The sequence below is a fragment of the Bicyclus anynana genome, chromosome 27, assembly GCF_947172395.1.
Source record: "Bicyclus anynana chromosome 27, ilBicAnyn1.1, whole genome shotgun sequence".
Lineage (NCBI taxonomy): Eukaryota > Metazoa > Arthropoda > Insecta > Lepidoptera > Nymphalidae > Bicyclus > Bicyclus anynana.
Genome location: NC_069109.1, coordinates 2,423,357 through 2,449,205, shown reverse-complemented (window position 1 = coordinate 2,449,205; position 25,849 = coordinate 2,423,357). Strand labels below are relative to the sequence as shown.

Below are 25,849 nucleotides of genomic sequence, written 5' to 3'. Positions count from 1 at the left end.
CACCCGCTTAAAAACGTTTTAGGTACTATTTACACGTGCCTAAACAAGGAGGATATTTTACTTACTGATCCTCGTATAGAAACTGGCGCTATTTCTGACAGATACAGCGGTGCTAAGCCCGCGTTCAAACCGTTGTTAACACCAATCACCAACCTGTAACATGACATTCATTTTATCAATATCAGTCTATTAGCCCATTCCGAATGGTCAGGTCGAGCCCCCCTTGCCAGGTGGCACGTCGATTCTTTCCTACGATCGCAAACGCTTCGAAAACTAGAAAAAATGTATGTCTGTAAAAAATGTATATTCAGGAGATTAGATCATTCAAAATAAGTAAAAAATAAACTGCGCTCGTGGCTCGAGAACAGAAATATAAGGGTTTTATTTTGTAACTTCAGAACCTTCCCATTCCATTACGTTACGCTCAAATCGTCAGATTTTTGTCACACCTTTTAGCTATCAACTCACCTATCTTAATCTGATGTGCTGGTTGAGTATTTCTGAAGTTAGTTTTTTTTTTGATTGCTCTAAACGTACCCAAAAATATTAATGGCTCATACTTGGTGGAGGTACTGAACAACGTGCAAGGTTCAATGAATCAACAACCCTTATGATTATGATCATCTGCCGCGCTCAAAAATCCCCTCTTCGGGTCCCCTTCTATTATATCCCCTACTATATACAAATTAGTATTAATTATTATAATTTAGTTTTAAGTTCTTTATCCTTTTTAATTGTTTGTATTATATTATTTTGTATGTGTGATTTGGGAATAAACAGCTTATTATTATTGTCTCTCATTTATTTATTACTTCTTTTTTTTTTAATTTTTAACAATATAAGTATAAAATACAAAACATTATTAAAAATTTATAAAAAAAAATTCACCCTCCCGCTGCGGGACATTTGAGTGTCCAAGCAACCGGTGGTCAGGGCTCCAGAGTGAGGAACCTCCTCACAATACGCGCCGTCTCAAGAATCACTGCCTTTTGTATCCGACTCTTGATCCAACAGTTAAGCGAAAGCTTCTTAAGGTGTTCTTCTTTCTTCTTATTATTATTATTATTATTATATACAAATAGTCAACTGATGTTTCAAAAGTGCTTGTAAACTAAGCCTACTTTAAACAAATGGTCCACAGGGCTTCGAAAACTCGAAAAATGCATGGTAATGACATTTGCTATAGACAGGTCACGTGATCAAGATCTGTCATTCGCATACATTGTTCTAGTTTTCAAAGCGTTAGCGATCGTAGAAAGAGAATCCACATGCCACTTGGCTAGAGGGGCCGGTCTCTGTCTACCCTGATAGAAATGAGTCATGATGGTATGGATGTATGTATGTACCAGTGGCGAAGAATGGAATTTAGACGAAGGTAAGCCGTCCCAAAGAATAGGAAATTCATACCGCTTGATACAAACTCCGGTTTCTCATATATATACATATATACTAGCGGACGCCCGCAACTTCATCCGCGTGGAATTAAATTTTTCACAAATCTCATAAAAAGCAAGGATTTCATCGAGATAAAAGTAGCCTATGTATTAACATGTTTGTTTCTCTATAAGGCCGCTACTACTGAAGCGATTTGGCTAAAATTTGGAATGAAAATGGACTTTACTCTGGATTAACACATAGGCTACTTTTTATCCCGAAAAAATCCATGGTTTCCCGAGATTTGCGAAAACTGATGATTTTAATGATATGAATGTTTGTTACTCTTTCACGCCTCGACTACTAAACCGAATTAGCTGAAATTTGGTATTGAGATATATTATAGCATGGATTAACACATAGGCTACTTTTTATCCTGGAAAAATCCGTGGTTCCCGGGGGATTTGTGAAAAACTAAATTCCACGCGGACGAAGTCGCGGGCGTCCGCTAGTTATCCATATTCCTTTTAAATTTCAGCCAATGGTTCAGTAGTTGCGTCGTTAAAGAGTAACAAACATTCATACAAGAATCATAATATCCCACTAATATTATAAACGCGAAAGTTTGTATGGATTTTAGGATGTTTGTTACTCTTCAACTGAAGCGATTTGGCTGAAATTTGGAATAGAAATAGATTTTACTCTGGATTAGCACATTGGCTACTTTGATCCTGGAAAAAATCAAGGTTTCCGAGGTATATTTGAAAAACTAAATTTCATTCGGACGAAGACGCGGGCGTTCGCTAGTTAGTATCTATGTATTTTAAAAAGGTAACCCGGCGGGAATCGGTCTGTATCTTCGCCGCTGGTATGTACGTATGTACGTAAAGCCTACCTTCCAACAATGAGCATTTCAGCCGAGTTGGCCATCTTGGAGCAAGCTTGCAGCGCTACGGATATGAATACCAGCAAGTTGTTCAGAAGGAGACCGCCTTTTCTGCCAAACCTGAAATAATTGGAATGATGACAGTTTTTTAAATTGTATATAAATTAAGAGTATGCTAACAGTAAAGCAATATTGTAAAAGTAACAGGGTATCTGCGATCATTACTTTCGGAGCTACAGGGATTTAAAGGGTCAGATTTGCGGCGCTGCCGCGGATCGCTGAAAAACGCCCCATACAAAATGGTACGAACTAATGACGTCGTAGGCAATGTAATGATCGTTACATTTGTATGTGCGTACAAACAAAATTACTAATATCTTTGTTATTTGTACCAAACCTGAAAAAAGTAAACGTAAACTATTCTTAGTAATTAAACCGATTTACTTGTAACTCACTATCTCAAAAACGATTTAATCACAGAATACGCTCTGAGAGAATTTTTGACGGCCTCCGTGGCGCAGTGGTAATCGCGGTGGATATATATGACGGAGGTCCTGGATTCGATCCCCGGCTGGGCAGATTGAGTTTTTTAATCGGTCCAGGTCTGGCTGGTGGGAGGCTTTAGCCGTGGCTAGACAAAGACGTACCGCCAAGCGATTTAGCGTTCGGGTACGATGTCGTGTAGAAACCGAAAGGAGGAAGGAAAATGGACTTTCATCCTCCTCCTAACAAGTTAGCCCGATTACATCATCAGTTACCATCAGGTGAGATTGTAGCCAAGGGCTAACTTGTAAAGAATAAAAAAAAAACACTACTGTACCCAAGTTGGAATATAACTAAAGTGTTTTTCAGATAGGTAGCATGGGTCCGGTGACAGCAGGGGCGTAGCTACCACCGTATCAGACGTATCAATGATATAGGACACCCGGACTACAGAGACCCCTTACGTGTAAAAGCAAAAATTTTTCTACAATATTACCTAAATCTGACAAAAGTAAAAAAAACTATTTTTGATACAGGGCCTCTCTAAGGCACGCTACGCCACTGGGTGACAGTTGCCTTAAATGACGTGAATTGATATGTCACCCTCACCATGCTATCTGATAAACACTTTATCAATTTGAACTCTAACGTTGACGATGAACATCATCATAATCCGAGTCCGCTAATAAGTCCGCATCCATCTAAGATTGCATCATCATCTACAGCCAGTTTCTTTTTACAGCTAAAGTAACAGTAAAAGTAGTAAAAGTCCGAGAGCCAGGTGAAAATTTGGTTAATTATTTCTTCTCGATAGATAATTGGCGATACGCATCAGACAACAGTATCATAAACCCTATGACCGTCAGCTGCGGCACAGTGGGGGGATGAGTAGTTGTAACCTCCCACGCTTGAAGAAAAAAAAAATACATTCACTCATTTTCTCTCGGCTAAAAATTTATCAAGTTATAGCTAACCCAATACCTCAAAAAAAAAAACAATCATCTGGCATACACATAGTGCATTGTACGTCAGCTGATGGCTAGATCATGGCCTAAAAATTTACCAGATGATAGCTTCTATGTAACTATTGATAAATATATACGTCAGCTGGCTGTATCTCGGTGGAAAAATCGTCAGTTGATACTTTGAAGATCGTTACGTAGAAGTTAGCTAGAAGCATTTACTGACTCTTTAAAGGCATCAGCTGACCAGGTTTCCCTCGACTTACTGCTAGCTGATTTTTTTTATTTATCACAGTATTATTTAAAATCAGCTCACAAATTTTCGTGTGGGAGGAAATGACGTCTCTTTTAATTATTCGGCATAGCACTCGAACATGAGTGAAGGTGAAACAAATATTCCATATCAATATTTTTTAAACTTATATATATATAATAATATAATTTTAGAAATATTCCAATATTTTAATAATCAATTTGCTTAGAATATATTAACTAGTTACTTGATAAAAATTATTTGAATGAATGAATGAATTATGAATCTTTGGGATCTGATTTGAGCGCAGCACTTCCGGCATTTCACGCATTGACGGGGTGTGTTACTTTGACTGTTACTTGCGATGAAGAAACTAGCCGTAACCATCAGGTGAGATTGTAGTCAAGGGCTAATTCAGCCAAGCTGTCCAGCGCGGAAATGCAGCCAGTATTCTTGTCACCATTCCACGTGGGCATGATTTGTATAGTTATTAGGATAAGATAGCTTAAGTTCCTTATTGTATCCTTTCTAAATAAAAAAAAATGGCGTCACCTGTCAGCGATGGCGCCGGTGATGACGCCGCCTATCATGCCGCCCACGCAGTAGATAGCGACCACGATTGACCACACGGTGGTCACTTTCGGGTCGTCTTTGGCGGAGATGGTCAAGTTGGTTCCACTTAGTGCTTCCTTGTGCAACCATTCTGACATTACCTGTAAGAAATCAGTTTATTTAATGATTGAATGCTATTGAATTTCTCCGAGTAAAATAATAATAATATAGATCTTGCTTTTTTTAAATCTATGTATATATCTATACTTATAATAAAACAAGCAGGAAGCAGGTCCAAAATTATCGATTCTAAAGCTAAAAATATTTTATTTCCATTTATTGTCTGTCTGTCTGTCCGTGTTTTTTTGTTATTCGGGCAACACGCTGAAACTACTGAATGAATTCAAATGAAACTTGGCACAGTTTAAGACCATAATACGGAAAAGGTTATACTTTTTGTTGCGAAAATAAAACCAGAAGGGGTGAAATAGGGGTTTGTATGGAAAGTCCTTTATTTTTAGAGTTACAGTTTTAAAAATTTGTTCATAAAAAATACGAAATATAATGTGATTCAAAAAAAAATTAATTCAACCCTTGCTGAAATAGGATTTGAAAGCTTACATTGATTTCCACGCGCAGAAGCATTACCTGGTGGGGACCGAAGGCAGAAGCAGAAAAGAAGGGCGGAACGACTCTCTAAGGGCCCTTAGGGTAAATCCGCCACTGCATAGGTTCTAGCCGTGCTGGAAGGCCGACCAACACCCGCCCGATATGATGGCGAACGCCAAACGTATACCACAGCTTGCGGCGCGTTGATCACTCCAGTGTTGTAGCCGTGCTGGAAGGCAGACCAACACCCACCCGATATGATGGCGAACGCGAAACGTATACTCACAGCTTGCGGCGCGTTGATCACTCCAGTGTTGTAGCCGTGCTGGAAGGCCGACCAACACCCGCCCGATATGATGGCGAACGCCAAACGGAGATTCATTCCCTGATAACAAAAAAGTACATATTTAAAAAAAAAAATTGTATTTTACTGGACTAGTCGTATGTGTGGGTAATGGCTTCTAACAAGTTAAACAGTTATATCTTTTAACGGAACTGCTAAGCTTCGCTTTGACATGTGCAAGAAGTGCACTTACTTCTTCCCTTAACCTATCAGGGGCGTAGCTAGCGCTGTATCTGTATACCCTCGGACTACACAGGGGCCCCTTACATGCGCAAGCAAAAATAAGTAAAATGTATACAAATGTCACTTATGTTATTGCCGCATTGCAACGACTTGCGGTACGGACGGCTTCAGTGTGCTCGTGGCGTTCGAGCCGTCCACATCTCTTGTTGTGTAATTCTTTATGGGTTACTTGGGATAGGCGGGGAGAGTGACTTGAGTGGAAAAGGGGAGTGTTTGTTAACAGTCAAAGGTACCTTCAACCCTACACACAACGTTCACAAGTGCGTGACTTCACTCAAGCTCATTCTCTGGGATTCTAGGGTCTTATTTTGGTTACAGTTTGATTTGTTAATTAAGTTGTCCTGACAAGTGTTGTGACTCATAACCATTGTTCGACATTAGTTTCCTTATATTCGTAATCACCTTTTGAGTCCTATTATACTTAATGTGATGTTTCCCGTGAAATAAAAATGCAGATAATTCACTTTATAAATGAAAAAACTTAAAAAACTTTTTTTCCCCGATCAAATTTGCGCTCATAAGTCAAAGACAATCTACATAGGTAGTAGGTCATACTGTCATATTTATTTTAAGCAAGCATTATTGTTTCTTTTGTAAGACATTCCCCCATTTAGACCCCCCAACTAATTTTGATACAGGGCCCCTCCAAGGCACGCTACGCCACTGACCCTCTTTACCCCTACCCCTACCCCTACCCTATCTTTTAAGATGGATCAAACTGCACACAGTGTGCAAATTTGATTAAAATTAGTCACAAACAAACAACGTGGTACGTAATCTATACTAATATCTATTACTAATATTATAAAGCTGAAGAGTTTGTTTGTTTGATTGAACGCGCTAATCTCAGGAACTACTAGCCCGATTTAAAAAATTCTTACAGTGTTAGATAGCCCATTTATCGAGGAAGGCTATAAGCTATATATTATCCCAGTATTCCTACGGGAACGAGAACTACGCGGGTGAAATCGCGCGGTGTCAGCTAGTATTTATATACGTTCGTACAGATCAGTGGACGCAAGTGGCAAGAGCAAAAAAAGATTATTGGATGTCGCAGTCAAAAACACAGGATTGTATGCGATTTTTTATTGTTTTAATTTTAGATATTTTGCCAACGACATTATATTGTATTGTATAGACTGTCTTTACGTTTCATCATGGTACCACCCTCGGAACATCTCCTTTCCAACCAAAAAAGAATTATCCAAATTGGTCTATAAATGACGAAGTTATGCGCGAACACACATAAAAAAATATATATACGGTCGAATTGAGAAACCTCCTCCTTTTTTTTGAAGTCGGTTAAAAACGACGCATAAAAGTTGTTCAAAATGCTAAGTGGGAAGCAACTATTTGACAGGTTTTCATATAATCTTCTGTCAGTTCCGTGAGCCGTGTGACAGTGACCATCTAGTCCAGAGTTCCCCAAACTTTTTTGTGTCGTAGACCCCTTGCCATGTTTTTACGTGTTGGGTACCCCCTACTTATTTGATATTGATTTTCTGTATCCTACAATTTACACAATTTTATAAACATATATAATTATTTTTTTTACATGACAGTTACTTTCAAAATAATGTACCTATCTATGTTTTGATACTATAATATAATATGATGTAAAAAAATAGATACTATCAGTGTATGTGTTATGATCAACTATCGTGGAAACCAATTTCATTTAATGGACCCCAATTTTTTTTCGCTGACATAGACCCCTCGTAGTTTGTCATAGACCCCTATAGACCACTTTGGGAATCACTGATCTAGTCTATGATATTTAGATATTTATTTACTTAGCATCCATGCACTTACAAACTAATACATAAGCTTAGCATGCATGATACATGGGGCCCTGTCAGGGCATTGCTAAAAATAATAATGGTACATGCAATAATAAGAGATAAAATATATTACATTTCATTAGACAAAATTAAATAAGATAAAAATGAAATAAAAACTTGAGCGGAACATTTATAGATTTAAATTAGAATGTTCAAGATTTTAAATAATATAAATGTCAGGTATAGTCATAATAGTAGATTAATTAACGCTAATAAAATTAAATAAACATATCCACTCAATTACAATTGTCAAAATTATGTGATAAATGAGCAATGTCCAAGTTTTAAAATAAAATATGAATAAATTTTTAGTTATTTATAAATTGATTGTTTCAATATTTGTAGGCTGTCGTGCTGTTGAGGTCTTAGATAAATATGGTCAGGTTTTAAATTGTAAAAACTCATCTATTTTATCGTCGTCATCAACCCATATTCGGCTCACTGCTGAGCTCGAGTCTCCTCTCAGAATGAGAGGGGTTAGGCCAATAGTCCACCACGCTGGCCCAATGCGGATTGGCAGACTTCACACACGCAGAGAATGAAGATAATTCTCTGGTATGCAGGTTTCCTCACGATGTTTTCCTTCACCGATTGAGACACGTGATATTTAATTTCTTAAAATGCACACAACTGAAAAGTTGGAGGTGCATGCCCGGGACCGGATTCGAACCCACACCCTCCGGAATCGGAGGCAGAGGTCATATCCACTAGGCTATCACTGCTCCCTCTATTTTATAGAAACAGTTATTTATAAGCCATTTCTGCTTAAATGTCTTATCATTATTTTCCTCTGTGATATATTTCGGGATTTTATTATAAATTTTTATCGATCGGTATAATGGTCCACTGTTCGACATTTTAAGTTTATAGTTAGGGTATATCATTTTATTTTTCCGGCGCGTGCTTCTATCGTTTTTATTGTAAAGATAGGAGTGTTTCCTAACAAATAAAGCTGTCTCCATTATGTAGATTGATGGTAGGGTCAGAATGGGGATGATGACTAGGTTGGAATATATTGATTTTTATGATACATTTGGATAAATAGGGTCAATGTTAACTAATTTATAAATAAAAAGCAAAGATTGTCTGGATATTTGCAAAATAAATGAGATTATAAAATTTCAAAAACTATTAAAATTTTTTTATCGTAATTAGATAAAAATTTATACAGTTTTAGCTTCCTTACATTAAATGGGACATTTTTTAATAAATGAACTATAAAGATAAACGCACAAATAACAAAGATATTAGTAATTTTGTTTGAACGCGCATACAAATCTAACGATCATTCATTGCCTATGACGTCATTTTTTCGCGCCATTTTGTATGGAGCGTTTTTCAGGGATCCGCGGCAGCGCCGCAAATCTGACTCTTTAAATCCCTGCAGCTCCGAAAGTAATGATCGCAGACATCCTGTTCCTTTTACAAAATTGCTTTACTATTAGTATACTCTTAATTTATATACAATTTAAAAAACTGTCATCATCCCTATTTTTTTGTCTAAAAAGTGAGGTCTACAGCTTACACGCGGTTTTATATTTGCTAGGATGCGCATACATTTTTTTTGGAGGATGAAGATATCCTCGGCGTCGGTACTTTCACCCCAGAGAATTATCCCATACCGTATCCAGGAATATGCGTATGCATAAGGCAGTGAGCGCGGTTTCATAATTTGTATTTGCTTTCAGTATACCAAGGGCATATACAAATGTACCGTGGGTACAATGTATGTCGTTGTATTTTGCAAACCTATAGAAAATATTCACCTCTGTACTAATGGTATCAAAGAACTGCTTCATATTAGCGTGCTTTTAGCACTTACCTGTTAATAGTTTTCTACGTAAAGCTGGTGTTTCATCAACAAAGATTTTCCATCACTATAGTCAGCCAAGCTCGTTGATGACACTTCCATGATATGCGGGCGACGGGGGGGAAAGACTGTGTGTAAAATCGTGCGTGCGGGGAAGTGAGGTGCATCAGTCGTGGGTTTTTCATTCATCGCTACACGCCCCCCGGTACGCGCGTGACATCGGGAGTGTTACGAACGAAGTTGTCAAGCTATAAAGCCATTGTCGATGTGCACTGTTTACTAACAAAATAATTGGGGGGAGGGTCTCCTTGATAGCTTATATGACTTCTGTCTCCGATTCCGGAGGGTGTGGGCATAGGTTCGAATCCGGTCCGGGGCATGCACCTCCAACTTTTCAGTTGTGTGCATTTTAAGAAATTAAATATCACGTGTCTCAAACGGTGAAGGAAAACATCGTGAGGAAACCTGCATAACTGAGAATTTTCTTAATTCTGTGCGTGTGTGAAGTCTGCCAATCCGCATTGGGCCAGCGTGGTGGACTATTGGCCTAACCCCTCTCATTCTGAGAGGTGACTCGTGCTCAACAGTGAGCCAAAAATGCTTAATATAATATAATGCTTAATATAATGCTTAATATAGTAGTTAATGATGTGTTAAAGTCCTTGTAGCTTACTTGAAATAAATATTGAAAAATCTTGAAAAATTTTCAATTTCAGACAATGTTAATATATCGATATCTAAGGCGCTTGTAGAATATGCTTCATCATCATTATCAACCCATACTCGGCTCACAGTTGAGTTCGAGTCTCCTCTCAGAATGAGAGGGGTTAGGCCAATAGTCCACCACGCTGGCCCAATTCACACACGCAGAGAATTAAAAAACCTTTCTGGTATGCATATGGCCCAGTGGATATGACCTCTGCCTCCCATTCCGGAGGGTGTGGTTTCGAATCCGGTCCGGGGCATGCACCTCCAACTTTTCAGTTGTGTGTATTTTAAGAAATTAAATATCACGTGTCTCAAACGGTGAAGGAAAAACATCGTGAGAAAAACAGAGACTGAACTTACTTGAAATAAAATGTTTACTTATAAAATTATTGTAAAGATGTAAATTTACAATGGTGAAATTGTCATTTGAATCATTAAATACTTAATAAATAATTTGCATGCCAAATTGGCAACATACATTTACCACCTACATCTACCGACCACCTGTATATATAATGCATGTATCTGCAAATAAATAATTTGATTGATTGATTGATTGATTGATTGATTGGTTGGTTGATTGAAAACTAACTACAACTCTATTATGAATCCGGGATCAAAAGGGCAAGAACCCAGAGCCGTAAAAGCTTATTATTAAAAAAAATGTATGTCAATCGAAACGAAAAGTGTCGCCTAAAAGAACCTTTTTGAGTAGTATTATTGTTGTGTAAAAAACCTAAAGTTATTGACTATAATATCTCAGACCAATTATAGAAGGACCTGTATCGCACTCATAGTCACGAACAAAATTGTCTGTCATTTTCTGAGGAAAACGAGTTTAGAATTGGTATATATCTTATACTAAACTAGAAGATTTTACCCGTTTTTTACACAATTCAATTACACAAAAAGGTATTTTTACAGAGCTCTTTAACGACGAACAAGATTACAACTATATAACATTGATTCTATAGAGACAGTTTTTATAATCGCATTAGATCGTTGATCATATACTTTGACAGAAAAGTAACCTCTAGCGAGGCAGTTCCTATACAATAATTGGTCTGATATAATAATTTTTCTATGGACAGTAAGCTTTACAAAAGCAGTTTGAGCTGGTACCGCGGAATGTCAACGAATAAGGTCAACAAGCAAATCTCAGTTGAGTGTTGACCTCACTACACGTTTAAGGTCTTAGAAAGTTGTACTTTTGATTTTGCGTGGGATATAATTTGTAGGTATAGACACCGGCAAGTAAGTGGAACAAAAGGCTTTGTTTAAAACAGTGATTCCCAAAGTGGTCTATATCGACCCCTACAGGTCTATGACAACCTGCAAGGGGTCTACGTCATCGAAAAAAAAATTGGGGGTCCACGAGATGAAAATGGGATCTTAACACACACACTGATAGTTCCTATTTACTTACATCATACTATCTTATATCTTTATAATTAAAGCATCAGGTTCATCCTTCTCACTAAAAATATTGACTTATTGCTTATATTATTTTATTTATAGTTTATTTTATGTTTATTTAATGTTACGTATAGGGATATTGATGCAAAATAAATAATTAAGTGTGTGTGAAATTAAATATAATATTTATGTTAAAAATGTCAGTAATAGAATAATTAAGATAGATAATAATTTTTAAACTGTAATACTGTCTGAATAAAAGGCTTTTATTATTATTATTTATTATTTATATATTTTACATATTTATATATTTTACATAATTTGATTTTGAGTAGTTTTCATTTAAATTCATTTAATAAATTTATAAATTAACATGTGTTTTTATTTTAAGTTTTTAACACTTTAAAACAAAAGCGTCAAAAGTTTGATGGTCTCCGTGGCGCAGGTCTAACTGGTAGGAGGCTTCGGCCGTGGTATGTCTTTGCCTTTGTTGTTTTTTTTATTTTTATTATTCTTTACAAGTTAGCCCTTGACTACAATCACACCTGATGGTAAGTGATGATGCAGTCTAAGATGGAAGCGGGCTAACTTGTTAGGAGGAGGATGAAAATCCACTCCTTTCGGTTTCTACACGGCATCGTACCGGAACGCTAATATTCCCCCCCCCCCCCATCTAGGTTTTTTTTTTGTATAGTAACTTATAATAACTAGGTACTACTTCTTTCTATTTTAGCAACGAAAAAATTTGCATGAGACACACCCAAATCGGTATTTAATATGCAAATATAGTCATAGAAAGAAAAACTAGTTCGGAAAAGTGGTTTTCTTAAAATAGCATTAAAATGGTATCAGCCTATTCAAGGTTAGTGTTATTCATGCTTAGGAGTAGGGTGACCAATACACATAGCTGGGCATTAACTCGTTAATCCGTTAACCGTTAATTAACGAAGTTAACATTTTGATTAACGGATTAACTTTTAAGTTAACTTTTAAAAATGTTAACGGACCCGTTAACTTCCGTTAATATGCAGAAGTCCGTTAATCGTTAATCCAATGCCTACTATTTACCGCGCGACGTGATTTACAGGTTTAGACAAGTAAGAAATTATGAAAGATTTTTTTTCAAATAAATCAACAAATTACTATATTTATGTTAAAATTATTGATAAAATCAACTAAAAACAAATTATGGCACTTTTCCCCAGTGCTCACCTTTATTTTTCCAGTGGTAAATTTCCAATCTCACACAATGATATAAAAATGCAATATTAACCAGACATATTAACGGATTAACGATTAACGTTAACTTGCGTTAATTCTTCCAGAATGTAACGCTTTAACGTTTAACGAAGCTAACTTTATTTGTAGCGGATTATCGATTAACGAAGTTAACTATTTCATAAACGGTGCCCAGCTATGCCAATACAATACTAAAAAAACAATCCTACTAATTATTATAATCGCGAAAGTTTGTATGGATGTTTGTTACTCTTCAACTCCGCAACTACTAAGCCGATTTGGCTGAAATTTGGAATGGAAATAGATTTTTAGTTTATTTAACCCAATTTGGAGTTGATTATTAATTTTTGATCTCTCATTTATTTATTTGTTAATTTTTAAAAATTTTTAACAATGTGATAAAATACAAAATTAATACAGAAAACTATTAAAAATTAAACATATATATATATATTTTATTGCCTATCTAGGTGATAAGGTATGATCCTTTTCGGGAGTTTCTACAGTTAATATGCATATTCCCATTAACCCTTTGTTAACTGATTGTACAAAAGGAGGAGGAATGTTTTTTTTTCGTTACTGACTTAAATCCAGCCCTTACAGTAGCATCGCTGTAAAAATGTAGTAACATCTCCCGTTTTCCCAACATTTCCCTTCACTGCTCTGCTCCTATTGATCGTGGCGTGATGAAAAGTATACTATAACCTGCCCAGGAGTATGAAGAATAATTGTACCAAGCTTCCGTCGCGTGTGCAGCCTTAATGAGTAGGGTAGGGGTAGGGGAAGGGTAGCGTAGAGTAGGGAAGAGTAGGGTAGGGCAGGGAAGGGGTAGGATAGGGGTAGTTAAAAGTTTACATCAACTTTCACGCGGACGAAGTTGCGGGTGTCCGCTAGTTATAAATATAGATAGATTAAATAGATAGATAAACCCACACCCAAAAAACTAACGATATGGTGACCCTATCAGAACTACGCGTGTCACAGAAACACCATAATGTATGCATATTTCTCATGGGAACTGTATGACATAATCGGAAACTGGTTTAGCCATAGATTTTATACTATTAGATATGTTACATGCCTACATAATCACCGCAAAAAGTGATCCGAGCTTTTACAAGCTACTTCATTGAGCTATTTTTGAAGCTATTTACAATATAATCAAGCTTTTTAAAGACTGTTTGTCTTTCTGTTTGTGTGGGCTAATCTCTGGAATGCGTGAACGGATTTTAATAGAACTTTCACTGGAAGATAGAGGAGGTTATATATACATACATTTGGGCTACTTTTTATCCATGTAAATCCATGGTTCCCGCGGGATTTGTGAAAAACTTCACGTAGTCACATGCGTTAGATAGTCTTTAATATATCAACCAGGCAACCACAGAGCAGGGTGTCGAAATCTTGTTAACCGACTTCCAAAAAGGAGGAGGTTCTACGTTCGGCTGTATGTATGTTTTTTTTTTATGTATGTCCAGCGATAATTCCGTCAATTATGGACATTTTAAAAATTCTTTTTTTTGTTTGAAGGGTTTGATTCCAGGGTCGTCCCATTTTTTCATGATTTGATGATGGTATCCTGGAGAAATCGAGGAGAACTTCCAAAAATTGTAGAGACGGCTTAGTGCGTTTGTTAGTGTTTCCATAAGGTATTTTAAACCACTACAATTTTATGAAGGTTTGGAGTTAGTTTGATGATGGAGCCGAAACAAAGACGATAGAACTCGTCAACGATTTACAGCAGTTATTTCTTTCATTTTCATTTCATTCACATTCACACTTTCACCCCCCACAACTTTTAAACGGCTCAACCGATTTTCATCAAACATGTCTAAAAACACTCGCACATAAGTCACCTTTCATACAAAACAAACTAAATTGAAATCGCTTCATCCGTTCGGGAGATATGGTGACAGACAGACACGTCAAACTTATAACACCCCTCTTTTTGTTAATAAGGTTAATAAGGGTTTGTTGAAGTTAATTTCATCTCACTAAAAGTAATCGGCCTATATACACATAGAGGCAAGAGAGTGATAACATTATCAGATAAAATAACCAAAGATAAGGGAAGATTTATAGCGGTGATTTGTTTTAGCAAAATTATAAAATAAATATTTACCTACCTACCTAATTTAAGAACAATATGGACTGTTACAATACGATGTACATTTAAATTAAGCCGAATTATGACTTTCACGTGAGTGAAAAGCACGGAGCGATTGACGCGCGACGCAAATTTTATGACGTGAGCGCCAAAACCATTTTTACCTAATTGCAAGTAAATTAAACAACATATAACGAAAAACAAAATGGCCAAGTTCAAGATATATACCTAATTTTCTATACAAAACAAAAATTTAAGAAAGTAAGTTTGCTTTTCCTGAGATTGAAAGCAAAATGTGAGCAAAACATGTATTTTTAAAAAAAATAAACTATCGAAAAAAGTTTTACATATTGTGTATTTTGTATAGTCATAACCAAGCTAACACTTTGAAATATCATTTGCCCAAATATCAGGCTCCTAACTTTTCCAGAATCTGAGATCCAGAACCATTTGTAACCACCAAATTACATATCGCACACTCTTAAACATTTTTGTATTGTTTCGTGCAATCAGTCAAAAATAATATGACTAAGATCTAAGTAGATGAGTTCATCATCATCATCATATCAGCCGATGGAGTCCACTGCAGGACATAGGCCTTTTGTAGGCACTTCCAAACATCACGATACTGAGCCGCCTGCATCCAGCGAATGTCTGCGACTTGCTTGATGTCGTCAGTCACCTGGTGGGGGGTCTACCAACACTGCGCTTACTAGTGCGGGGTCGCCATTCCAACACTTTGAGACCCCAACGTCCATTGGCTCTTCGAACTATGTGCCTTCAGCTTCGCAACTCGTTGAGCTATGTCGGTGACTTTGGTTCTTCTGCGGATCTCCTCATTGCTGATTCGATCACGCAGAGATACTCCTAACATAGCTCGTTCCATCGCCCGCTGTGTGACTCTGAGCTTTCTTATGAGGCTCATAGTTAGCGACCAAGACCGACTTATAATATGAATCAGTGATAGCCCAGTGGATATGACCTCTGCTTCCAATTCCGGTGGGTTCGAATCCGGTCCGGGGCATGCACCTCCAACTTTTCAGTTGTGTGCATTTTGAGAAATTAAATATCACGTGTCTCAAACGGTGAAGAAAAACATCCTGAGGAAACCTGCATACCTGAGAATTTTCTTAATTCTTTACGTGTGTGATGTCTGCCAATTCGCATTGTGTCCGCCTGGTGGACTATTGCCCTAACCCTTCTCATTCTGAGAGGAGACTCGTGCTCAAAAGTGAGCCGAAAATGGGTTGATAATGATGTATATGTAATCATCAGCTCTTTGAATTATTGAGATGCTAGAGTCGATGATGCCGCATAACAATGTCAGATATCTCGTGATGTCTCATGAATCACTGGACATGGCACAGAATAGAGAATGATACAGAATGAGTGTTTACAAGCCGCGCAGTGCTGCCGGTGAAACCCAATGATTCGAAAATCCATAAAAACAAACGTCATACTTGCGTCTCTTACTTATAAACTTTTTACATAATTTGTATTTTACTAACAACAATTTTCCCACGAATAAATTAATATCTTAATAGACTAAATAAACAATAATAAATATACATATATTACCTGTAAAAAATTTTGTGATTAGGGAATTCGGGAGTATTTATATAGGTCGGATGTGGTGGGGATAGAGACAGAGGCGGAACTAGGCACGTGCCTAGGGGCGTGTAGACACAAGGGGCGCGCGAGCTCAGAATTTTAAATAAATGAAGAAAATAACATATCGACCATTAAGAACTAAATGCTGATTTATACTCTAAATCTCTAGTGATATATTCATAACACACCATCATCAGTCAACACACACAAGGCCTATTTCCCAGAACGGAGAGGAATCATGAATTTCAATGTTCTTTCTGTCGTCCCTCTTGATTTATTCACAAAACATCATATTTCATTTGCGCATTAGAGTAAGTACATCCTGGTCAACTAAAGTCTAGGGTTTGATGATACAACGTCATCGTGAGATTGTGATGGCCATTTATGGCCGGTACAGGGGCGCCGCTAAAGTTGATTGCCTAGGGCGCTCTGGACCTTAATCCGCCACTGGATAGAGACGTGGAGAGTGAGGGATGGTAACTTATAACAACAACAAATCTTATATATTAATTACATTAGTATTATGATTAATAGTAATGGCATTGTTATGAGTTAGTGTCCTTAGGTATAGGTTAGTAGGTTAGAAATATAGATATCTTGTTACATAACATGGCTGCATCATTCCGTACGCTCTATCTGCCTATAATTCTTTAATCTGTGATTGTTGGGAATATGTACCTACCATATAGGTAGGGATTATAATGTAGTTAATTGTTTCGAACAGTTATTATGAAAACAATAGGAAGCGTGCGTTGGGGCTGTATAGAGAGAACTGTTGATGCAATAACTTATTTACAAATAGTTATACCTACAGGCTGCTCTGTCTATACTAATATTATAAAGCTGAAGAGTTTGAAGAAGAAGAAGAAGAAGAAATATACTTTATTGTACATTAAAAACAAAAATAAACAATAACTTATAATAGCACTTAGAAACTAATGTACAAATGGCGGTCTTATCGCTAAAGAGCGATCTCTTCCAGACAACCACTGTGGAAGAGAAAAAAAAAAACGTAAGCACCGATTCGGGTATACGCACACAAAAATAAGAAAAGTTAAGTAATTTAAATACATAAATATTAAGCAATAATACATAATAATAATACATAGACTATACTTAACTACATCATACATATATACAAAGAAATACATATATACATACATACATACATACATACATACACACATACATACATACATACATGAAAACCTGCAAAACATAAAAACAAGACGGCATCTAAGGGAAGACAAAAGAAAAATAAGTTTGTTTGTTTGAACGCGATAATCTCAAAAAGTACTGGTCCGATTTGAAACATTCTTACAGTGTTAGATAGCCCATTTATTGAGGAAGGCTATAGGATATATATTATAACCGCGCGGCGTCAACTAGTTTATTTATATACTAGCTGACGCCGCGCGGTCTAACCCGCTTGGTTCCCGTTCCCGTAGGAATACGGGGATAAAATATAGCCTATAGCCTTCCTCGATAAATGGGTTATCTAACACTGAAATAATTTTTCGAATCAGACCAGTAGTTCCTGTGATTAGCGCGTTCAATCAAACAAACAAACTCTTCAGCTTTATTATATTAGTATAGATAGATACGTGGGGTCGGCAAAATATGTGGTATATTTTTAATAAAAAAAAAATGTGGTATATTTTTGGTAAATAATATGTGGTATAAAGAAAGCTCAGAGTCACACAGCGGGCGATGGAACGAGCTATGTTAGGAGTATCTCTGCGTGATCGAATCAGAAATGAGGAGATCCGCAGAAGAACCAAAGTCACCGACATAGCTTAACGAGTTGCGATTCGAAGTGGTAACGGGCGGGGCACATAGTTCGCCGAGCCGATGGACGTTGGGGTCCCAAGGTGCTGGAATGGCGACCCCGCACTACAAAGGGCAGTGTTGGTAGACCCCTCACCAGGTGGACTGACGACATCAAGCGAATTGCAGACATTCGCTGGATGCAGGCGGCTCAGTATCGTGATGTTTGGAAATGCCTACAAAAGGCCTGTGTCCTGCAGTAGACTCTATCGACTGATATGATGATGTGGTATATTTTTGGTAAAAATATGTGGTATATTTTTGGTAAAAATATGTGGTATATTTTTGGTAAAAAATATGTGGTATATTTTTGGTAAAAAATATGTGGTATATTTTTGGTAAAAAATATGTGGTATATTTTTGGTAATAAATAAATTAATTAAACAAATAAAAAAACCCGACTGCATAAAGTATAAAAAAACTGAAAAGAAAAAAAACAAGCTCAGTCCAGAAGAGTAGAAAGCAATTAGAAATCAGTCGGGACCTATTAAATAATGTGCTGAAATGGTTATCTTTAAATAATGTAGAAGAAAATAATTCTATCCTATATCTAAGGTCCCGACTGATTTCTAATTGCTTTCTACACTTCTGGACTGAGCTGGTTTTATTTCTTTTCAGTTTTTTTATACTTTATCTAGTCGGGTTTTTTTATTTGTTTAATTAATTAATGTATTTCAAACTTTTTAGTTACGATAGATGGTTAATTGCGGATTTATTTGTTACGTTTATTACTAAGTACGATAATTTATACGTCCAACCGAGGTTAAGCAAATATTCAAAAAAAACTACGGAACGCTCGGCTCGGCTTAGCCAATTATTTAATTTAGTCTATTTTATAACTTCACTTCACAAACCTGCTTGCACCTATAGTCATCCGCACGTATTTTGTATAGACAACGAATAAATAACGTTTTTCTAATTGTAGTTTTTTTTAACATGGTCATGATATACCATTTTAGAATCCTCACAAGAAGCTCTTGAATTTGATACCCATATTGCAATATTAGAAAAAAAATTTTCACCTCAAGTCTATAGCGTCTCACAGTCGTCTTGTTATTTTTTTTTAGTTTCACCTGTCTAAGAACACTTGGGTAATTGAGACAAATCTAACGATATCCTAATAACGTAAATCCGTTCAGTGGTTTGAAAGATATGAGGTAATAAAGAATATTACATACATACATACATATTTACATACATACATACATACATACATAATACATACATACAAGGTATGTGCGAAAAACATAACCCTTCTTGCAGTCGGGTAATAAAAAAAAATATGTGGTATATTTATGGTGTGGTATATTTACGGAATTTGTTTGCTCGCTGACGAAGTCGCGGTCTATCGCTAGTAATTAAATAAGTAAATAATTAGCAATTAAGGATAACTAATACAGGTTAGTTACGCAGTAGCTAACTTAGCTATTTAATTATTTATTTATTTCAAACAATGACATTGATTGATTTCTAAATTAGCTTTCACTTCTAGACCGTAACTATAAAAATACTACCGTACGCCCGCGACTTCATCCGCGTGGAATTCTTCACAAATCCCGCGGGAACCATGGGTTTTTCCGGGATGAAAAGTAGCCTATGTGTTAATCCAGAGTAAAATCTATTTCTATTTCAAATTTCAGCCAAATCGCTTCAGTAGCCGCAGCGTAAAGGAGGTACAAACATACACACACACACAAACTTTCACCTTTATAATAATAGTGTGACTCGCTGTGCTCTATGGTCAGTGGCTTGCACAATGTATTTAGGGTATGCACTGTAAGTTAGGGCTAGTGACAGTTTTTTAAATTGTATATAAGTTAGGGATGTAGAGGGATATTTGCGGCACTGCCACGGATCCCTGAAAAATGTCCCGTACAAAATAGTACGATTTAATGACGTCGTAGGTCATAATGATCGTTTTTGTATGGACGGTCAAACAAAATTACTAATATCTTTGTTATTTGTGCATTTATGTTTATAGTTCATGTATTGAAAATGTCACATTTAATGTAAGAAAGCTAAAACTCTATGAATTTTCATCTAACGCTAAAAATAGCGTTAGATGAAAATTCTTACAGTTTTTAAAAAAATCAAAATCTATTAAAAAATCTTTTATCGTAAAAACGATAAAAGATTTTTTAATAGATTTTGATTTTTTTTATTATTATTATTTTATTTTTAACTAGCTGACGCCGCGCGGTTTTACCCGCGTGGTTCCCGTTCCCGTAGGAATACAGGCATAATATAAAGCCTATAGCCTTCCTCGATAAATGGGCTATCTAACACTGAAAGAATTTTTCAAATCGGACCTGTAGTTCCAGAGATTAGCGCGTTCAATCAAACAAACAAACAAACAAACTCTTCAGCTTTATTATATTAGTATAGATAGGAAAATCAACGGCTAATACATTAATTTCATGCTTAAAATTAAGTACATTAATAAATAATAATAAATGCTTAGCTACTTATAGATTCTCACAACGTTCACAATTTTAAGTATATGTCATTAAATTTATTAGCTATAATAAATATGTAGTCGTTTCTAGTAATTCTGTTACAATATAATATAAGATTTATAGTATTTTCATTTTTTGCGCAAAGGATCAGCCTGGCTGTCCAGCGCGGAAATGCAGCCAGTATTCTTGCCACCATTCCACGTGGGCATGATTTGTATAGTTATTAGGATAAGTTAAGTAATAAAAAAAAAAAAAAAATTACAATAAAAATATTGATCTTATTAATTTTGCAAATATCCAGACAATCTTTGTTTTTTACGTATACATTAGTTAACACTGATTTTATTTATGCGAATGTATCATAAAAAATCAATAAATTCAAACCCCCATTTGTAAAAAATGTAAAATTCCTCCTCCAATGTACGTAATAACTTCCCAGGGTTATTCAGTGCATTTTGGTATTCTATGAATAAAAGTACAGTGTAGTCCGCGAAAATTGTAATTAATTTCTCCGGGATAAAAAGTAGCCTATATAATAATCCAGGGTATTAACTATTTTCGTTTTAAATATCATTTAAATCGCTTCAGTAGTAGCGGCGTTAAAGAGTAACAAACATGCATACAAACTTTCGCTTTTGTAATACTAGCGGAGAATTTAGATTTTCACAAATCCCTCGGAAACCATGGATTTATCCGGGATAAAAAGTAGCCTATGTGTTTATCCATGCTATAATATATCTCAATACCAAATTTCAGCTAATTCGGTTCAGTAGTCGAGGCGTGAAAGAGTAACAAACATTCATATCATCAAAGTCATCAGTTTTCGCAAATCTCGGGAAACCATGGATTTTTTCGGGATAAAAAGTAGCCTATGTGTCAATCCAGAGTAAAATCTATTTCCATTTCAAATTTTAGCCAAATCGCTTCAGTAGTAGCGGCGTTAAAGAGTAACAAACATCCAAACATATATCCAAACATCCATACAAACTTTCGCGTTTATAATATTAGTAGGATAGGATTAGTAGCATAATTAAAGAAGCCGTGATAGCCTAGTGGATTTGACCTCTGCCTTTGATTCAGAAGGCGTAGCTTCGAATCCGGTCCGGGGCATGCACCTCCAACATTTCAGTTGTGTGCATTTTAAGAAATTAAATATCACGTGTCTCAAACGGTGAAGGAAAACATCGTGAGGAAACCTGCTTAACAGAGAATTTTCTTAATTCTCTACGTGTGTGAAGTCTGCCAATCATTGGGCCAGCGTGGACTATCCTGTCATTCTGAGAGGAGACTCGAGCTGAACAATGAGCCGAATTTGGGTTGTTAATCTATACTTATAATAAATCTGTAGAGAGGTCAGTTCTGTACATGAAATATATTTCCAAAATAACTATCAGGGGGTGATTAGTGATCGATACTGATGCCAAAAATTCAATCTGTAAAATTTTTGTCTGTCTGTCTGTCTGTATGTTCGTTATAGAAACAAAAACTGCACGACGGATTTTAACGAAACTTGGTACAATTAATATTCATACTTCTGGGCAGGTTATAGTATACTTTTCATCACGCTACGATCAATAGGAGCAGAGCAGTGAAGGGAAATGTTGGGAAAACGGCAGAATTTACTCCATTTTTACAGCGTAAGGGCCGGATTAAAGAGGTCTAAGGGCGGACTAAGTCGCGGGCTTCCGCTAGTGATGAATAAACAATATAAAAATTCGGTTTAGAAAAAAAATGCTATATAGGTACCTATAGAAACTTGTTTGTACTAGAACAAAAGCCTGCAATTTTTGTATACTTTTTAAAATTAACTCAATAGCTCAACGGTAAAGCAGTCGGACTCATCACCGAGGGGTGGTGGTTCGATCCCTGCCCCGTTGGTCTCTTGTCGTACCCACTCCTAGCACAGTCTTTCCCGACTAGTTGCAAATATTCTTAAAAAAAAAAAGTTAAGCCATGAAACATGAGGAGATTCGGGCTATAGAGATAGCTACAGAGGCTAACATTGTCACTCTAAACCCACCAACACGCGTTGGAACAGCGTGGTGGGTTTAAGGTTCAAATTCCAACGAAGAGAGGCCGGAACTTGCGGGGGGCCATTTATAAATGATTATGCTGATAATGATGATTGATGAGACTCTCTTAATGCGATTAGTAGGTACTTACTGAATAATTTAAGTTTTTTTTTTATAAAAGTGTCCTAGATAATGGTTTTTTCAGATAAAAATAAAATAAATACAAGTACGAGTAAGCATCTGAAAGGAATGCCTTTGCAGTAAATAAATTAAAAAAAAAACTTACCGCCATCCTGTCTGTTTTTAATCCAAACAAAGAAACAATATAAAATCCACTCGCGGAAAAGTTTTATTTTTAAACGCAGCACTGCACTTTGAAAAAAAAATATTAAAAAAAAAGTTTATGTCATGTTGTTAGGTATTTATTTTTTCAAGCGCAACTGGCGATGCGCGTTGGAAACGATTCGAAATTCGAATTTCAAATGACGCGATTCGGACGCGCGGAAATAGAACGTGCCGCGCGGTCGTTTCACCGCTGAACGATTGTAATAAGACGGAGATAGCTAATTAAATTTATTATGTAACCGTATAAGCGTGTCTCTGTCTTACTTTCATAGGACCAGACAAACAGGTTGCTGTTGAACTTTTTATTCGGCCATGCTTGGACGCAAGTTGCCAGTGACGTCACATGAAACCGGTCGAGGGAGTTTTTTGTAGACGGAGAGCATTCCACATACTCCCAAAGCATTTTGTACTCTATCTATACTATTATAAGGTATATTTTTGCTTGTTTAATATCAACTGTATTTTCTTTCGTTTCCTGGAAACTTGATAACGTATGCGCTGAAGCGCTTTATGGCGTTTTATGTTTTGTTAAAATAGAATTTTCCAATATGAATTTTGCTATCTGATTATTTATTTAAGTATTAATCTATATTTATTTACATAGAAAATTAATAACGATTATTCTTCTTTGTGCTCGTAAGCACTTTTCGGCTTCTCTGAGCTTTTTCGAATATTTCAAAATAATCACAGATTAAAGAATAATAGGCAGATAGAACACACTGAACACTACGGTGTCGTAGCCGTTCACCCGCGTAGTTCCCGTTCCCTTGGGAATACGTCGATGAAATGAAAATGAGCTTTTGTAACTCGGTGAAGATGTAGCTTTCTAATGGTGAAAAAATTGTTCAAATCGGTCTAGTAGTTTTTGTGTTTAATCATAAACAAACAAAAAACTAAATCTTATCTTTTTATAATGTTAAGTGATACATCATAATTCTGTATGAAAGCAGTTGATACAACATAAACAACTGATTTTGACTTTACCACACTCACACGTAATATTGATGGAGTGCGACATCGAAACCCGTTTATCGCCCGTTTACCATCAAGTGGTAGATACAGTCCATAATTTAATTGTTGTTAGTGACGTTTGGTGTTTTTTTATGGGTTTCACCGGCTTCACCACGCTGTCTGTAATGACTCATTCTGGATATTCTTTATTCTGTGGTCTCAAAGTGAATCAACCATTAAATATGTCTGTTTCTATTGCTTCCTGTTTAAGCCTTTATTTTAATAATTAAACTTAGTTGAGTAATCTTACAAAAAATAAATCTTAAGCAGGATTTATTTTTTACTTTTTGTTAATAATGTCATGAAGTAGCAGATTGATACTGTGACGATCGTGCTAACGTAAACGCGAATTTCTAAGAAATTGTAACAGCGCCGTCTAGTGGCACTGCTGTACAAACTGTTTCAATTCCATATAAATTTGCGTTTACGTTAACGCGATAGTATTCACATAGCTTATGCTTTGTGCTTTGTGCACTTATAAATAACGTGGAATTCTAGTGAAAAAAGAATTTTCAAAATCGGTTCTGTGGATTCAGAGAACCCCTACAATTCTTTTATCATCATTATCAACCCATATTCGGCTCACTGCTGAGCTCAAGTCTCCAAGAATGCCAGGTTAGGCCAATAGTCCACCATACTGGCCCAATGCGGATTGGCAGAATTTTACAATACTTTACCTCTTTAGAAAATTAGTCATATATATAGATGACGGCCTCCGTGGCGCAGTGGTATGCGCGGTGGATTTACAAGACGGAGGTCCTGGGTTCGATCTCCGGCTGGGCCGATTGAGGTTTTCTTAATTGGTCCAGGTCCGGCAAAGACACGGCCAAGCGATTTAGCGTTCCGGTACGATGTCGTGTAGAAACCGAAAGGAGTGTGGATTTTCATCCCCCTCCTAACAAGTTAGCCCGCTTCCAGCTTAGATAGCATCATCACTTACCATCCGGTGAGATTGTCAAGGTCTAACTTATAAAGAATAAAAAAAAAAAAAGAATTTTCAAAATAGGTCCATAAATGACGGAAATATCGCTGAACATACATATATATATAGATACATAACAACATACATATATAACATACATATGGATTTTTATGCTCCTCCTAACAAGTTAGCCCGCTTCCAGCTTAGATTGCATCATCACTTACCATCAGGTGAGATTGTAGTCAAGGTCTAACTTGTAAAGAAAAAAAAAAAAGAATTGTCAAAATCGATCCATTAATGACGGAAATATCCCTGATCATACATACAGTAGAACCTCCTCCTTTTTGGACGTCGGTTAAAAAAAATTAAAAAGCGCTGCAGCGCTTTAAGATTCGTTCGTAGTAGAGGTGTGTACTGGCACGTAGGGCGCAGAGGCCTGGCTCTGACGTCACGCTTACGATAACTTGATAATTGTTACGAAATAACGAATTATTATTCAAAAATAGAATGCGATACGAGAATGAATGAATCCTCAGAGGTTAACGTTCTGGAATTATTCGAACATACTTACTTGAAGAATAAATCCTCTAAGGTCAAAGTTCTTTGGGCGAAAGGTTTATTAATAGAAAATTGCTTGCCAACGTTATAACCACAATAATTAATAAAACTTGCTTTGCAGCTATGCAATATAAAAAAACGATATATGTTATACAATATACTTAATGAACTTTTGGGTATTTACCCCTTAAACTACTGTGAGTGCAAGGGCAAGGGGAAGCTCTCTCCATGGTTACAAGGCCTTACCTATGATGGAACCGAAGATCTGTTGACCGTTATTA

The 25,849-nt window shown here is 36.4% G+C and overlaps 2 protein-coding genes across 4 annotated transcripts in view; both read right to left on the bottom strand.

Moving 5' to 3' along the window:
- Nucleotides 1-23,288, bottom strand: part of LOC112058517 (solute carrier family 2, facilitated glucose transporter member 1) — a 38,086-nt gene extending 14,798 nt beyond the window's left edge. For 2 of the 3 annotated variants that reach the window (XR_008252216.1, XM_024099401.2), the window contains exons 1-5: nt 23,019-23,288; nt 5,406-5,504; nt 4,511-4,671; nt 2,270-2,380; nt 66-153 (exon numbers count right to left, since the gene is read on the bottom strand). Coding sequence is in view for 2 of the 3 variants with exons in the window: in XM_024099401.2 (XP_023955169.2) it covers nt 66-153; nt 2,270-2,380; nt 4,511-4,671; nt 5,406-5,504; nt 23,019-23,024 (465 nt within the window). In the remaining variant the exon portion in view is untranslated. The other variant, XM_052890082.1, reaches the window with a different exon arrangement.
- LOC112058519 (gelsolin) overlaps nt 1-25,849 on the bottom strand; it is a 102,894-nt gene that overhangs the window by 22,448 nt on the left and 54,597 nt on the right. The window lies entirely within an intron of this gene.